Source organism: Heliconius melpomene, chromosome 19 (genome assembly GCF_056956725.1).
Source record: "Heliconius melpomene rosina isolate 202511_hmr_F chromosome 19, ASM5695672v1, whole genome shotgun sequence".
Lineage (NCBI taxonomy): Eukaryota > Metazoa > Arthropoda > Insecta > Lepidoptera > Nymphalidae > Heliconius > Heliconius melpomene.
This window is the reverse complement of record NC_140407.1, coordinates 13,894,659-13,913,313: the sequence shown is the minus strand read 5'-3', so window position 1 is coordinate 13,913,313 and position 18,655 is coordinate 13,894,659. Positions and strand designations below refer to the sequence as shown.

General features: G+C 32.5%; 1 protein-coding gene across 1 annotated transcript in view; it reads left to right on the top strand.

Moving 5' to 3' along the window:
* Window positions 1-12,833: 12,833 nt before the first annotated feature.
* LOC146528943 (uncharacterized) overlaps window positions 12,834-18,655 on the top strand; it is a 35,859-nt gene continuing 30,037 nt past the window's right edge. Inside the window, exon 1 of the mRNA XM_085202768.1 lies at window positions 12,834-17,623. Coding sequence (XP_085058894.1) covers window positions 17,563-17,623 — 61 coding nt within the window. The 5' untranslated portion in view covers window positions 12,834-17,562. The remainder of the gene's footprint in view (window positions 17,624-18,655) is intronic.

Genomic DNA, 18,655 nt, shown 5'->3' with positions numbered 1-18,655 from the left:
TACTCACACCATCTGGTTCAATAAACTGTCACTATACATAAAAAATATAGACCAATTTATAACCTCCTTTTGCAGAGGTCGGTTAAAAAGAGGGAATGAGCAACTTTGAGTCTAACTTTAGGCTCAGAGGCTCAGATATTAGGTAATATAGTTCTACGATCTGAACTTAAGAAAAATGTTAGTTGCGTGATAACATTTAACCCACATTCAACTAAAAACGGAATATTCAGATCCAGATCTCGTCTATCTAAGCTGCACAGTGCACATGCACTTACTGTATTTACACATGCGCGCTCGCAGAAGACGGACGTGCTTCGCGTTAAAAGCAAATGCTTAAGATTTTATAAGCTTTATTTTAATCGATAGAATAAATGGCTATGCTAAGAGATGCTTTAACAGATGGAAAATTTTAGGAAGCTTTCCAATATAGCTAAACTTTTTACCCGATTGCGGTAAATCCCAAAATACGGGTTATGTTTGTGGTGTGTATGTAGGTATGTATGTATGTAAGCGTGTTCGTTCCTTTTGTTCCCTTTTGAACCAGTGAACCGATTTATACACGATAATTGATGAGATGTTGGATTTGTTTTGATGGCGTGAGTGTTTTTCGATATATTTTAGAACGACATCTCAGGGGCCCCAGACCTATGTCATTTTAGCAAAGCTGAAATATTGAGGAGTATCCTCAATGAGGATACTCCTCAATATTCTAGTCTAGTCTAGTCTAATATGTAGTTAAGACTACATGCATACTCTGTAACTTGAAAGTTAGTTAGTAGACCAGTCCGATGAAGTCATCGGATTATTTATATATTTGCTAAAATTACATAGGTCTGGCTGGCAGCTCCGGGATCTTGGGCTATTTGTCTATAATCCAGTTATTAACGTGTACATCATCAACTGAACATACATTTTATATAATAAAATTATTTTACAATATAATGCGTCGGATGAACGGCGTGTAATTTATTTATACGGTGCATGTGATTTATTTTATTGGGGACAATAACATCACTTCGTCTTTTCCTTTATAATTTTTTATTAAAAAATATATTTTCTTGACGTTTTAAGGTAAGTATATTTAAAATAAAGTAAGTTTTCGCACAAACAATATACTGTAGGTTTTGATAAAAGGCACTTATTGGAAATGTATATGGCTTAAAATAAATCAGCTTAATAAGAGCAACGTAACTTACTCTTCAATAATTCCTTTTCCATGACATGTCTTAGAGATTTAAAGACCCGTATTGGCTTTCTAACACTACTATTAAATCAAAAATTTTATTATCTCACAATTTTTAATAAAATAATGAATGTTACACAATTCCTTCTAATTTTCTTTTAAACATATTTCTAGCAGAACAAGACTTATTAGTTTTATACCAAACTTGAGTATAAGTTTCAACTTATTAATTATTTATTTGAAATTATTATACCCTAGTGGACCCGGACGCGGCTACGCCTGCCTAAACTATAACAATATTTATTAAATATATTATTTTCAGTTTTCAATAGAATTAGTAAGAAAATATAAGCTTAAATAATCAAAAAGAATAATAAGTAGAGACATATTATTAGAAAAAATATCTGAGAAATTGAAATGAACCAACATAAGAAGTAAAAGTAACTAAAGTTAAACTAACTAAATTTAATTTTTACTACTAATTTAATTAATATTAGAAAAAGTACCTAAAAACTACCTATAAGGATAATTTTTGCCAACAATATCAAATAAAATAAGAAGAGAACCATAGTGTATTTTAAATTTACCCGAAAAATTCGGCCGAAAGTGGGGAACGGACTTAACACTAGGTTGTCTTTGCCTATCCTGCTGTGTGCGGGATACAGCGTGAAGCTGATTTATTTATTTATTATAGGCCGTCGTGGCGCAGCGGCACAAGGGTTTGACTGTAACACGACGGTTGTGGGTTTGATCCCCACTCGAGAAAGTGGAATATTTATTTACGTTTATATTTCCATTTCTTCGCTCTGGTGTCGAGGCAAAGCGCGGCGTTGAGTACTGCCACTCGAACTCACTCACACAATATACGCAAAATACTGGCAGTTTTAATTGCCTCTTTAGGAAATGAGTTCTTAGGAAATTGGCGACCATCAATAAGAGCAGAGTCACGATTAAAATATTTTTTTGGACCATGAGCAATTCTGACTGACAGATACATTAATTTATTTTTATTAATAGATCCAATTTTCTCATTTACCTATAAACATTGAAGTCGTGAATTTATATTTTATAAATATATTTTTAGAGTCACAGTGTTCTTTTCGTTGATTTATGAAAAATATTCCAATTTAAATGTATCTCGTTTAGGTCTTCACTTAAAATGATGACAAACCCAAACTTCATGACAAACCCATTATTCATTTTATGAATCTGACGAAAAACGTGACAATAATGTAAGCACTTAACCAGTTATGTTTATATTAAACTTTGAGAAAATACTAATTATAACTTTTTAAATTTTTGTTATAATACACTAAAATTAAATGGAGTATATATCAGAAAATACGAAAACACCAATAAAAAACTCACAAAATATGTTTTCTTGATCATTTTGTTGCCTGAGTATTTTTTTTTGCGTCACCTGCATACCACACACAGCAGGGCAGGTAGAGGGATCTTAGTGTTAAGACACTCCGTTCTCCATTTTTCACCAAATTCAGGAGTCATGCTTCGACACCCGAGCGTAGAATTTGGTAATATTAAACATTTCATTTCGTCGCATTGTGTCATGGGGTATTTCCTGTTGCTACTAAAGTTCCAGAATCTACAGTTATTACATTTTTCACGAACAGATCACTCACAATACAAATGAAGAAAAAAATCTGAAATGTTCTATTTCTATTTGTACTTCATTTCACACAAAATAAGTGCACTCGCCCGCACGTTTGAATTTGTCAACTTTTAAACGTTACTTCCCATTGACCTACAATTCTGAAATTAGTACGGAAGTCTGGGTTTGACGCCAGTCGAAAAGTCAAAATGAAGAGCGAGGTCTTAACACTAGCTTCCTAGCTTCCCTCTGGAAGCTAGCGTGCCTACCATGCTGTGGCTTCTAGCTTAGAAGCGACAGCATGGTAGGCACCACAACCAATTATTTTGTATGTAATTAATTAATTCGCCAGTCGTGCCACAGTGGCCCAAGCGAGTGACTGTAAACGCGACTGGTTGTGGATTCGATTTTCTCAACAGAAAATGAGGTATTTAATATTTTCATTTTTTCGCTCTGGTTTCTCCAACTCAACACGTAATGCCTCTACGAATTCGGCGGAAAGTAGGGAGTGGAGTGTTTTAACACTAGGCTCCCTCTATCGACCCTACTACATGCGGGATACAGTGTGAAGCTAAATCAACGAGAAAATATCTATAGAATGTATTTGTACTTGTAACTATGCTTAGTTAACATGGTAGGCACCATGCTGTGTGAGGGGTACAGCGTAAATTCTCTGTGGGTAAAGCCGATTATCCCTAAGCTTATTTTTCAATAATATTTTATTAATAAATTTCAGTTACACAATATTACTTTTACATGTTAATTAATTAATTTACATTTAAATTAAATCATATACCAACATGAAATTAACTACATTATTCTTTGTTACATATACGCGTATCGTCCCTTTTACTAATGACGAGTCTAGTGTTAATTACTTGGGTAATCTAATTTAGAACGTGATGTACATTTACATGCGTAAAAGTAATATAGATGTAGTTAAAAGTTTTAGGCCAGTCGTGGCGCAGGGGCACAAGGCGCGACTGGTTATGGGTTCGATCTCCACTAGAGAAAATATAATATTTATTTCAATTTATATTTTCATTTCTTCACTCAACACACAATGCATTCGGAATCCGGCGGAAAGTGGGGTACGGAGTGTCTTAACAGTACAGTACAGGTTCCCTTTGCCTAACGCTGCTGTGTGCGGTATACAGCGTTAAGCTGTGCTGTTCAAGGCGAGTGTTCTTTCTTTTGATTGTACAAGGAAATTTGTTTGATATTTTTTAAATTATACGATGTATTTTATTTAATTACATAGTAAAACAAAAAGTTTTTAAATTATATATTACCTGTATTGATTAAAACTGCAACCATCGTGCGAAAAGACATTTCTAGTATAGTTTCTTTATTTGTCTCATAGATTTATGAAATCAAGTTGAACTATTAAAAGTCATGGTAAGCATGAGGGCGGGCGGTTTTTTCAAGGGAGATCTGTGCCAGCGACATGGGAACGTAACTAGGCGACTATGTGGCGCCAGCTACCCCTCATCCAATATCACTGTACTTAGCAGCTGCAGCGCTTTACGGTTAGACTGCCTATCTACATTTAATGTAATAATGAAATGAAATAAATAAATATTGTAAATTAATCTTATTTTTTTTTAATTCATATATTTTGTTGTTTTTTTAGGTTCACGCTGTGTCTCTTTTATAATACTTCTCTACTGAAGGTGAAGGTACCTAGTATTGAGATACTTCGTTCTTATTAAGCCATGTTCCGTCTCCACTTTCCGCTGACTTCTCAAGACATTACGAGTTGAATGGCGGGACTCAACGCCGCGCAAATGAAGACATTAAATAATTCATTCGTTTGATCGAACTCACAACCGTTGCAGTTTTATTTAAGCGTCGAGTAGAAGAAAATGTAAATAATAAAATAACAAGAGTTTAATTTAGAATTATTATTACAGAAAGTGCAAGCTCTACAATACTCCATTTGGTAGTATAATTTAACAAAACTTAAACACTATGAAACAGCTGCAGGCGCTGTGTAAGCGCTTAAAGTGCTTTAGTTACTTGATATTATTTGTTCTGGCTGAATAGGTCGTTGCCCGCGGCGGGGGCTGCATCGAGACCTTTTATCTCAGCTTAGATTAATCTTTCTTGCCAATTTCCTTCACATTTTAAATGCTTTTTTTAAATTTTATATTATCTTTAATTGTTTTGGACTTACTTTGTTAGTTCCATATATATATTGTGATTGAGATTTGCAGGAAGTAGCAAAACTAACCTAGTGTCAAGGCTCTAGATCATGTCCATGACTTCAAAAGTAAGTTAACAGTTAAACGTAAGTAACGTAAGTAAATTAACAGTTAAAAGTAAGTTATCAGTTTCCTTATACAATATATGTAAAATACTATCATATACAATTTAGTTGTTGCTTAAAGTTGTGCATATGAGTGTAGTTCGTTCAGTCTGTTTTTACTTTTTAGTTTTTCTCGACTCGAAACGTTAAGACCTAATACACTGAGCGCGGCTTTAATAGGAGTGTTCTGGAAAACTTATGACACGACAAATGAGTTTTTTAAGTGGTTAATGGCAAAATTTGTCTTTTCTGGGGGTTGAATTGAACTTAATTTTTAACACATTCCTGAGTCATGCCCCAACAGAAAATACTAGCTTCTTATAGCAGTGGTCAATGTTTTGCCGAGAAAAACCGCCTGTGATAGACATACAAGTATTATTCTGTGCTATATATAGTATCAGTTAAAAATTGAAGTTATTGCTATTACTTTTAATATTTTCATTCCTCCCCCGAAGAGAAATCGGACCCACAACCATCGCGAAACCAGTCGGAAGTTTGTGCCTCTATGCCACGACGGTTACAAATATCGTTCATATATTTTTTTATGTTTCAATTGCTCTGTATTGTGAAGCAATCATTATAATATTATCTTCTACTTTTCAATAAGTATATGGTTTTCAAGTAGTATTTTTTTTATTAAGTCCATTTACAATGTGAATCCAATCCTATTTACAGAACTATATTTTATAATATATTTAATAGAGATCAAAGAATATAAGAGTATATTATAGAGTAAATAAACTGCAAAGCTTACGACGACGCTCAAAAGATTATATTTGAATGATCTTCGCGGATCATAAATTTTGCGAACCAATAACGAGCCGTCATTGTAGAAATTAATGATAGACATTTCGGGGTCGTTGATCGCATCCTATGATAGAGGTGATTAGCATATCGTTATTGCGTCTGTAAATGGGACTGGTAGTGGGTTCGATCCCCATATATTTACTTTATGCACCCACACACATTTACTTTATTAAGATGGTATTGGCAAAGCAATATCAAGCTGAATTTTCATAAATTTCATGTATTAAATTATTATTTTATACCGTTGTAGCACAGTAATAAGTAGCGGGCCCTGGTGAATGATGTATTTAATTATCGTCTATGTGTTATAATTATATCGTGGGAATACAGGGGGAAAAAAACTATTGAAAAACTAATTACCACAATTAAATGGTAAATCTCGAGCTCGGTGTACTTTCCTCGCGAAGTTAGTATTAAAACCGTTAAATAATAATATATTAATAATTAGCCTTTTCATGAAGGTTCAAGCTATATTATATTCGCTAGCTCTCTTAGTTTTACATTATATTTCCATAATATAATTAGACAAGCTTCCAACAACTACTTTAAATAACTATATGCTATTCATTTCGTTTTATATATTTTATTGCTTTTGAGCGCAATATCTAAGATATTGCGCTCAATATTGTATCATAGTGTGAAGTCCCATATATCAAATGCATTTCAATAGAATAGTGTACAAGAAAGTTCTTTGGATCACAATCCTTATTGTTTCTTTGATAACAAATGCCATGAATTGAATTTTTATGTAAAACGGTTAAAGTATGCAAAACTATTCTATATAAAAATACAAACTTGTAAGGAAAAACAAGTTGATCGACAGAATTATAGTTTCATCTGCTTAAATTCTTATTACGTTCTGGCAGCCATTTGCAAAACCGAACTAATTAGTTGAGTACCGCCGCTCAAAACGCAATACCTTAAGAATTCGGCGAAATAAAGTGTTTTAACACTAGTCTCCCAGGTTCCCTCTGCCTCTACTTCTCTTTTTTTTTTTTTGGGAAATGAAAATTTTAAGGATTAGATGCAATTATAATTAGACGGTTTAAAATTAAATTTGTTTTTTTCACTGTAACCTAGGAAGAATAATATAGCTTTAAGTTTGTACTGTCTGTCCTGTGGGATTGAAATTATGGAACGTTGCAATTCCTAATTGACAGAAATAGCTTCAGTGCTTCTGTGAAAAGTTTATGTGAAATTGGTAGTCAATTTACGGCTACGGATATTTGTACATATTGTATAAAGTATTTGTCAATAGTTCTGTATTTGTCATTGTTATTTCGTCATATTTCTGTGCAATTCCAATTTCTTCTTCTTCTTCTTCCTGGCATTAATCCCGGCTATTACCAGGGTCTGCCTTCCTACTCAACTTACTCCACTTTGCACGATCTTGCAAATCTTTCACAATCTTTCTGTGCAATTCCAATTTATATCTAAGGTATATTTGTAGGACACCCAAAGGTTAGATAGTGTATATTATAAAGTAAAACTAAATATCTAAAATGGAACGTGTGTTTATTTTATTTATTTATGCTTTTGCAACATTATAATTATTTAAGTTATAATAAGCCTTAAGTATAGCCTTTGGCGCACCCAATGCCTTTGGATGCCTATGGCCAGCAGTGGACCCGAATAGGCTGATTTGATTGATTGATGAAGCCTTAAGTTAAAATTATTATCTGTCTTGTATATTTGTTCTTTTTACGAGTCGGTTGTAGCTTTGCAATGACGACGAAATAGTCGTGCCACATTTTCTTTTTTGCTTGATGCTTAATTAGAGCAATAATACTAGTCCATTAAAATCTACTTTTACTTAATTTTTTCGAAAAGAATGATGTATTCTTTTCTTTTTTTATATTTCTCCGTAATTTGTGGACCAATTTAAAAATATATATATCTTTGTTCGAAAAGGCGTCTTTTGACATTGGTTCCAATGTCGCCAATGCGTTTCATAGAATTTCCAATGCGTTTATATGCCTAATTCATTTTAGATGTCATATATTTAGAATGCATGAAAATAACACAGCGAGTAGCGAGATTAAATTACAGTAAAGTTTGCTCTCGCAAACTTTTTAATTTTTATTCAACTCATATGATTCTATATTTTGTACAGAATATTATGAGTTGTTGAACTAATGTATAATTTTTGTCATCGCAATGTCGAAATCATATAGAAAATAGATGTTTGGGACGTTAGTTACTTAGATTATAAAGAAATAATCCCTCGATAACTTGGTAAAAATGCTACTACAATGTAGGTATAAATGCTACGAATAAGACAATTTACACTTTGTGCCTCATAGCACAGAACGCAGCAGATACCTAATGTTAAGAATTTGAATGTTCCTCGTACTCTGTACCATTTTCGATATTGTGGATGTCGATCAAAACGTCAAAAATATATAGATGTAATTATATTATCCATACCTATATTATAAATTCGAAAGTAACTCTGTCTGTCTGTCTGTCTGTCTGTCTGTCTGTCTTTTACGCAATCAGGGCCAAATCGCTAATTTAATTGTGATAAAATACTCATATAGAGATACTTGAGGGTCCCGCGATGAACATAGGATACTTTTTTTTTCTCATATTTGTAATATTTTCGTTATATACCAATATATTAAAATAATTAATTTGACAAGGAATTTATTCCGCCATGTTAATAACAATCGTCGCTACGCGTTGCTAAGCAACGGCTTGCAAAGTTTGCTGTTTTAAGAAAACGTCACCCAAAGTGAGTTTGCTTAATTCATACATGGCGCGCGCCGATATACATTTGCATACATTAACAAAAATTAGATGATTTCTATAATTTGATATTTATCCTTATGAAAATAAATATAATAGTCTTTTTTAGCATTTCATCTAGATGGAAATTATAGTTTACTGTATAACATTCTAATAAATAATTAAGATGTGACTGATTCCAAATGACCTAGCCTTCGGGTGGCATAGTATGAGTATGACCGATGCGAACGGGCAGATGACTTTGATGATTTTGTAAATTTTTATAGGTTTTCGAATTACTATTATTTTTTATGTAATTATTTGCTGCTTATAATTAATTTATCTAAGTTCGGTTATCTATACTGATGTTATACACTTAAAATATCGTAATTTTAATCATTTGAGATTTTATTTAATATTGTTCGCAAAAATTAATAATTATTTAATATAGAAAAATGTTTAGTACGCGCGCACAGCAAACTTTAGGTTTTTTTTTCTAATGTTAAGAATTTCCTTTAGTTACTTTTACTTCTTTTGTTTGTTCATTTCGGTTACTCAGAATTTTTTTCTAATAATAAATCTCCACTTATTATTATTTTTTAACTTATTTTAATTATTTAGGCTTATATTTTCGCGTGCGTAGCCGCGTCCGGGCCCACTAGTATATACATATATATATACAGGATGTCCCAGGAGTCAACGATAAAACGAAAACAGGTGATAGACCAAGTCGTGACAGTTATGAGAAAAATATAAAAAAAAATCTGTGTCAAGTATTTTTGATATTATATTGATTTTAAAAAAAATCGGAAAATCCGACATCCTGTGATGATTTTTCAAGTCCCAGGACTACAAATATTACTCTTTCTTCATTTTTTTTCTGTAATGTAATCATGAGTAACCCTTCTGTGAATTACAGTTTAAGATTGAAACATACCTGCAACAGTTTTCAATAAAATATCGTGTTTTTGCCAAACATTAAATTCAAAATATTTAGTACACCCAACTTTAACCGACTGTACTGTAAAAAAAATGTACTACACTGTTTTTGCAAGTAACTTTAAAAGTTGGCGCATTTAATTTGGATTCCGAAATGGTAGGATACTTGCTGGATTACTTCTTTGTTGAAGAGAGAAAAATTTAAATACACGATAATCGGGATGACGTTCAGCGTTTTGGTATCTTTTCCGATACATTCTAGCTGCAGCATTAGCATTACATAACCATTCTCCATGAATGAAATGCATATTGGCAATGTGTCAAAGACCGAGTATATGGCCTGCGAGAGCCCGGACTTGAGCACTATCCTTAAGTATAAGTCCTGGGCCAGCCCCTAAGTCGGAAAAGGTTTGGACGGTATCCTGCGATCACAGACCACACCAGTGATCTCCCACCACTTAGCCCAGGCAACGCTTATCCGACCATGGAGATTGTAATCGATGCCTCCAGACTCGTGCATGACGGATCTAAGATACCTGAACTTTTCCGACTTAGGGGCTGGCCCAGGACTTATAAGGATAGTGCTCGAGTCCGCGATGTCGCAGTATCGTACCATTTCGGAATCCAGATTAAATGCGCCAACTTTTAAAGTTACTTGCAAAAACAGTGTAGTACATTTTTTTTTACAGTACAGTCGGTTAAAGTTGGGTAATTGGTTTTTGCCAAACATTAAATTTTGAATTTAATGTTTGGCAAAAACACGGCATTTTATTGAAAACCGATGCAGGTATGTTTCAATCTTACACTGTAATTCACAGAAGGGTTACTCATGATTACATTACAGAAAAAATAATTAAGAAAGAGTAATATTTGTAGTCTTAGGACTTGAAAAATCAACACAGGATGTCGGTTTTTCCGATTTTTTTTTAAATCAATATAATATGAAAAATACTTGACACAGATTTTTTTTTATATTTTTCTCATAACTGTCACGACTTGGTCTATCATCTGTTTTCGTTTTATCGTTAACTCCTGGGACACCCTGTATATAATTTCAACCACAATTTACATTAATTATACAAAAACCAATGAGTATATTGATAATACTTCATTTCAAATATAGGTATCGAATTATAAAATTACGATGAAAAAGGAATTATTTTTAAGCATTATTTATTGTATTAAATTTCAATTTGAAATACTCGTATATTCGTGTTTACGTTTTAATTATATTATACTAGCGGCCCGCCCGCGGCTTCGCCGGCGTGAACTACGTTATTATTAATTTCTGTCTTCATGAGTACCTCCGTCCTATAAGTGACGTCCATGCAAAATTTGAGACTCCTAGCGATTTTAGTAACGAAGTTTCATACAAATTGTCAACCCCTAAAACAACCCCGTAGAAGTCGAATATTGCAAATTCCCGTCTTAGCGAGCACCTACGTCCTATAAGTAACTTCTATGCAAAATTTGAGACTCCTAGCATTTGTAGTAATGAAGTTTCATACAAACTTTCGACCCCAAAAACAACCCTTTAGAAGTCGAATATTGCAAATTCCCGTCTTAGCGAGCACCTACGTCCTATAAATAACTCCTATGTAAAATTTGAGATTCCTAGCACATGTAGTTTCTGAGATTTCGTGATGAGTGAGTGATCTTTCGATTTTATATATATAGATAGATTAGGCCGTCGTGGCGTAGGGGAACAAGTGTGACTGTAACGCGATGGTTGTGGGTTTGATCCCCACTCGAGAAAACGAAATATTTACTTAAATTTATTTCGTTTCTTTGCTCTCGTATCGAGGCAAAAGCGCGGCATTGAGTTCCGTCACTCAACACGCAATTCTTCCAGAATTCGGTGGATAGTGGGGAACGGAGTTATTCTTAAGTTATTCTTATAATATATGTTAAAAAAAAAAAGATTGTCGGTGGGGTCTCATCCAACCCCTCTAGTATAAGCTCTAGATATAAGTACAGTTTAAATTGTCCCAACATTAAGTACGCCACATTAAAAGAACCTTCATACAATAAAAAAAGGCACGGGCAAAAAAAAAACACTATGTTATTTTAAAAATTGTATATATCATATTATGTATGTGGTTCGACCACATTATACCATTAATAATGTAAGGTAAGCTAATAGTGTAGTGGCTATATTTATGACCGCTAATGGATTTTTAATCGAAACTTGAATCCGTAGTCAAGTTTGAATTAACTCTTTGAATTCGAACATCCGTTAAAATGATAGGGCGGCCTGCTGAGAGATAATTACTGTCTGAAATGTAATCTGTTTATTTTAAGCAATGTTTGCCTAAATGGGAAATAAAATTTGTAATGGATGCATGTAGAACGGGCAACAATTATATAAATATATAATTGATCCCGGGTGAAAAAAGATTTTCCAGCTGAGAGTAATCTCTAATTTAATCGATACTGTAATAATAATAATAAAATGCTATGATGTAGTAGATAATGTACCATGAGCGACCGGTCGTAGGTTCGATTCTCACTTGAGGAAATGAAATATTCAGTGTATTAATTTCTTCGCTCTGTGTCAAGGCGAAGCGCTGTAATAGGTTCCGCCACTTAATGCAAGCAATGCCTCCTAAAATCGTCGGAAAACGGATTGTTATATCTGTATTTATAGAAATATAAAGATAAAAACTTAACATCAGGTTCTCTCTGCCTACCCTGCCTCTTATATAAAATTATCATAATCTTCGGTGTTCTCTACTATAAATTGCTCGCTCACATTTTCAATATGCGGAGAAATTCATGGCAAGTTGCGGCTTACTGTAATTGACAGCCGAGTTGCCAATCACGAACAAATGCGATGAATTGCGACCTATTTAACGACAAAGCTTAACTTTTAATTTATCTAAGTTTTAAATACAATTATTTATTAATAGGTTATTTATTATCAATAAAATCAAATGAAATAACTACATCGATAAAAAAAAGTATCCCGCACACAGCAGGGTAGGCATAGGGAACACAGTGTTAATACACTCCGTTCTCCACTTTCCGCCGAAGTCTGGAGGCATTGCGTGTTGAGTGGCGGAACTTAACGCCGCGCTTTTGCGTCGATAGAAGCGGAAATATAAATTCAAGTAAATATTTCGTTTCCTCGAAAGGGGATCGAACCCACAACCATCGCGTACCAGTCACACCCTTGTACCCCTGCGCCACGACAGCCTCAAACTACATCGAGATTATAATTATATACTAAAACAAGGATTGAGGCGATTATGTATTTATATATATATATATATATATATACAGGGTGGAAGAGGTCGCGCTTCTTTAATTGAAACTGCATATAGGGTAAAATATTTCAAACCCGGAGCTAAAGAAATTAATCAAGATGCCTCAACAATTTGGACGTAGGATTTTTTTTTCATTTCACGATTTTTCTCCATACCTGTATTTCGTGTGACGCACACATACACATACTACTACAAAAATACTACTAAGCGTTGCCAATCTTCTACTTTTCATTCGTCAAAACAAAACCGAACGAGAAAGAACGATATCTCGCGTTCTTTTTCACGCAATTACCTATTTATTATAAATCTAAATAACGTTCAATTATTATTATTAAAATTGTTTAATAAAATCCTACTTTAAGTCAATTTATTATATCACCTTTATTATGAAATTATTTAGAAATACTGCATGGTTATTGAACCACCCACAAAATTATATTCAACATTTTTAACACACAAAATGATATTGAACTACGATAGATAGGTACTTACATTTAACATTAGTTTTACATCGTCGTTGTCGCATTTTTCTTTTACTAGCACTAATATTTACATCATAAGTAATATTAAAAACTCAACATTTGTTTGAAATGTCTTAAAAGAATGTACGTTTTGATAGTAGACTCAAATACTGACACAATAGTTTCTTATTTGAGAAAAATACTCAGTAATCACATCATCACGATCACGAAACATTCATCACGATTTTAGAAATCCGATTAATGATAAAATTAATATTAAACAACATCCAAATAATTTAAATACTTAATAATTATTCAACGTATAAAGTAAAACAAAATAATGTAAATACAACAGAACTTAGCCGTTCCGCGGCTAAGTTCTGTTCTTACACAGATAATTAAAAACATTGTAATAGTTGCCATTAACTAAAATACTTATCGAATATACTATTAATTTTTTTATTAAGATTTTCATTATTATTTATATTTGTATAATTATTTTGATAGAAAATCGTATAAAAGTTAAAGAGTAAACGAGTTTTATAATGTTACACGAGAACCTACGAAAACTCAATACGAAATAAATTAATATTTAGTAATTATTTGTAAATAGTATTGATAATTTTATTAATTATTTTAATATCAAATCATGCGTAAAAAGTATAATCTACATTTATTATGAATTATAGTGTTATATTAAACAATCAATCAATATTAAAAATGCATTTTGTTATCTGCACAAAGACACCCCGCTCACGCCGCACCGATTACCGGGGATTCCCATAGAATCGGTGCGGCGCGTACATTCTGCGCAATAGTAGTTGGGTCGGACTATAGCTGAATGCTATTTACTAAACCATATAAATACAACGGGTTATGGGCCCAGACCATGTCGTAACAATAATAAAGAAGATTGCATCAATCGTAGAAAATTAGAAATACTGGCGAGATTAAAACAGCGTTACTTCACGCGACGCTTCGGCGTTGGTATTGAAATTTGGAGGTTAAGTTGCCGGGAAGGAATAAAAAAGAAAAACAAGCAAAAAAAACAATCACAATGGAAGGGAAACAGCACAGTAATAAAACTGGAAGGAGTAAAAAATTGGAATGCTTGGAAGTTCCAAACATCATCATCTGCATTTATTGTAAAAAGAAATGCTACAATTAAAAGAAATATTAAATGTTTCAAGTGTAATAATATAGGTCATTGTCGAGCTGAATGTAATGTGGACAGAAAATGTAATATTTATTGTTAAAAAAAGTGAGAAAAAATGCTATTATTGTAATAATTTTGTAAACATGTTAAAAATGAGTGTTAGTTTAAAACGGGAACATAAAAAATGTGTTTGTAGTGCAACAAAAGTAAAATTAAAAACCTAATAGAAATAATTCAATAAAAGTGTGTGTAAAGTGTATTCCTAAGTGTTGCGTTAATTTAACATCAGCTCGCCGCCGTTGCCTACGTACCTACGCTAGTTGCTGCGACTCGATTTCTTGAATGAAGCGTGTGCGACGTTGCCGCGCCGACAGGTAAGTGTGTGAGTGATAATATTACACTTTACAAATGGCGTTTTTTTTTAAAACGATTATTTTATTATTTATTTTGTTTGAAAAAATAACTTTTTCATTTTTGGGAATTATTTTTTTTCTGAATTATATTAGGCTTTTATAGAGTAGTTAAAACTGTGGTTTCATTTAAAGTGGTGCCGTCAATTCCACCCTGTATATATATACTAGTGGAGCCGAACGCTGCTACGCCCGCTTGAACTATACGAATATTAAATACATTTATGAAATTATTTACAGTTTTCAATAGAGAGATGCGTTAAGCAAGCTCATTTTGGGTGACGTTTTCTAACAACAAACTTTGCAAATCGTTGCTTAGCTTAACGACGGTTGTTATTAACATGGCGGAATAAATTGCATGTCAAATTAATAAGTATTTTAATATATTGGTATATATCGAAAATATTACAAATATGAGAAAAAAAAGTATCCTATGTTCATCCCGGGACCCTCAAGTATCTCTATATGAGTATTTTATCACAATTATATTAGCGGTTTGGCCCTGATTGCGTAAAAGACAGACAGACAGACAGACAGACAGAGTTACTTTCAAATTTATAATATAGGTATGGATATTAAATAAAAAGTGCATTCAAAGAAAAAAGGAACTGAAACCAAGATCAGTAGTAAAAATTTAATATTTTTATAGAAATTGTTGCTGGTGCTGGTGGCTGGTGGTAGGACATGTTTTACAGAATTATATTAACTTCAATAACGTACTATAAAACTTCTATAACATAATATTTTCAAACCCCAGGCAACTATCTCATCGAGGCAACGATCCAGGTTAAAACAACATGTCGCAAAAAACGAGATGAATTCAATTTCAGTTTGTTTAACAGTGAGAAAAACATATGTATATTTGTCTGTGTATGATATAGTAACATACAGTATGGTAAAAGTCTATGGTACAAAAAAAAATACGAAATAGTTGTTATAAACTGAATACATTTAAATGCCATTTTTTATTCATTTGAAGTCGAGGGTCGGCAGCAAGTAGTAGATGAAAATGGAATAAAAAAAATAATTTCTCGCTCTGGAAGCAAGGCAAAGCACGCCGTTGAGTGAAAAAATGAAACGGATTTTCAACTACAATATTAGCTTAGCATATTGAGATTTTCTTGTAAAAAATAAGCAATCAGATATAAATGAAATCTTTTCGAAGTTTTCATATCGTTTGAGTATACAAGAATAAATCAATATTTATTTATGTAACGCAAATATTAAATACTTACTGATCAAATAATAATCATTTATTATTATTAAACACAAAAAGAAAAAAATACAGTAAGAAAAGCATTGGTATATGGGCGGCCTTATCACCACAGGTGATTTCTTTCAAGCAACCCCTACTATTAAAAGAAAAAAAAACATTAAATTTAAGGTTGGTGTAAAAATGTTAATTAAGTTTGTATAATAAACTCAACTAACTAATTTAAATGTTACTTGCTATATAATACATAAAAAATACATATAGAACTACATAAATATATTATAATAAATACATAATTTTTATCAAAAGCTTTGAAAAAGTCGGTATACACGACCTACCTGAAAACTCATCCATATATGAAGATACTTGAACTAATTCAAAGAGTTGATTAATGGTACAAATGCAAGCGGTTGTTCTATTACGAAAGTACGTAATTAGAGGAAAATGGAGTCATAATTATATAATCTTTTCAAATATTTTTGTAATGACAGTTTCGAAAATGTCTGTAATTCTATATCTATATATATAAAATCGAAAGGTCACTCACTCATCACGAAATCTCAGAAACTACATGTGCTAGGAATCTCAAATTTTGCATAGGAGTTATTTACAGGACGTAGGTGCTCGCTAAGACGGGAATTTGCAATATTCGACTTCTAAGGGGTTGTTTTTGGGGTCGAAAGTTTGTATAAAACTCCGTTACTACAAATACTAGAAGTCTCAAATTTTGCTTAGACGTCACTTGACGTAGTCATAGAGACAGAAATTAATAATAACATAGTTCACGCGGGTGTAACCGCGAGCGGGCCACTAGTACCTATTATATTTGTCGCTACTACTGTCCCGAATACTGGTACCACATAGGATCACTTCCAAATAGATGGCATGACCGTAGTTTTAATAATTTGTTAAATAATAACAACAAGATTTTATAAAGAAAAGAGAGAGATTATCAGGGCACAGTATTTATTTACAACTAAATCTTTTAAGTGATAACGTTTTATGTTTAAACAAATAATATTAACGTTTGAACCTGATGACGTTACTTCATCATTCCCTCGCAACTAGAAAACGACGGTACAGAGTCTGAGTTAAAATATTATATAATATACAAATATTATATTAATTATGCATTTTATATCCTAAAATTATCCAGTTACTCAGTTAAGTTACAAACTGTTTAATGTTCTAATATGTTTAACTTTAGGTCACTTTTCGTTTAAATTACTATATGAAGGGAAGTGTGGATAGAAGAGCCGTCGCGCGCAGATCCTATCAGTCCGTCACTAGCCGCCTCCATGGCGCTACGCCGCTACGACGCTACGCCGCCTCTACAACGCTACGCAAAGGTTCGCTACGAAATAAACTCAACTGTGAATATTTGTGAATAGTGTTGTGTAAAAGTGACGGTCTTCTGTGCAAACTTCTAATCTTTTTGTAAATTATAGTGGTATATATACATAAATTGTGAAATTTTCTTAAAATGTGGTCGAAACGTATTTGTTGTTTGCATCGGATAATATTACTTTTACTTCTATTTAAAGGTAATAAATTGTTTATTTATGTATTTAGATTTTAGATTTTTAAACGTTCGATTTTTAATTTTGTTTATACAAGGTCTTACACTAGAAAACATAGTGAGTAAATTACCTTATTTGATTGAGCTTCTATGTTTACGTCTTTAAAAAAAATTATTACGTAAAATGTTATTGTCACGTTACTTTACTATAATCAAATAAAAAAGTACCTAAAGAGGATTTTCTGTAATTTTGTTATTTTTAAGGGAACAAGAAATAATGTTTTAAGTTTTACAGTCGTAACTATGAAATCTATATCTATATGTATTATATATAATGAAACTGTAAAGATGTAAAATCTGTTCATTTAAAATTTTAAAAAAAAATCTGAATGATACAAGTAACAGATGATAAAATATATATTTTTTGGAATTGTTGTCTGTTGTTCGTCTTCTCATTAAAAATGACTGAATGAATTTTGATGACGCTTTTGCCTCGTTCCCAGACCCACAAGTATTGTTGTGTTGCGGTTGTGAATTCACAGTAAGTGTAATGTACAGTCGCATGGTTGGACCCCTACGCCACAACGGGGTTCAAAAATATAAATATATAATATTTTCCTTTTGCCATAAACATATATATGATAATATGTTATTTTATTATATTAACTGTAATCTGTAATTCGATACTAAAGTTCACAATTTAGGTCAAAGGGAAGTAAGTTATCTATAAGATTGATTATACGTTTCATACAAAACAACAAAAATAGAGCATACACGATCGTATCTTTTAATTACGTTGACTTAGATTTTTGTTTTTTTAAGAAAATAATTTAAAAGTTTAATTGGGCGAAGCCGTGAGCGGGTCGGTAGTATATAATAAAGTAAATAGTATGGCTAAAGTGCACGTATAGATAATTTCGGAAGACAACACAAGAAATTCCATGTCATGAATTTAGATTTAATTTCTTCGAGCCGAAATCATTTGCATAAAACAATTCCAATGCATAATACACTGGATTAAATGGAATATATTTATGCTTAGGTATATCTACCAACT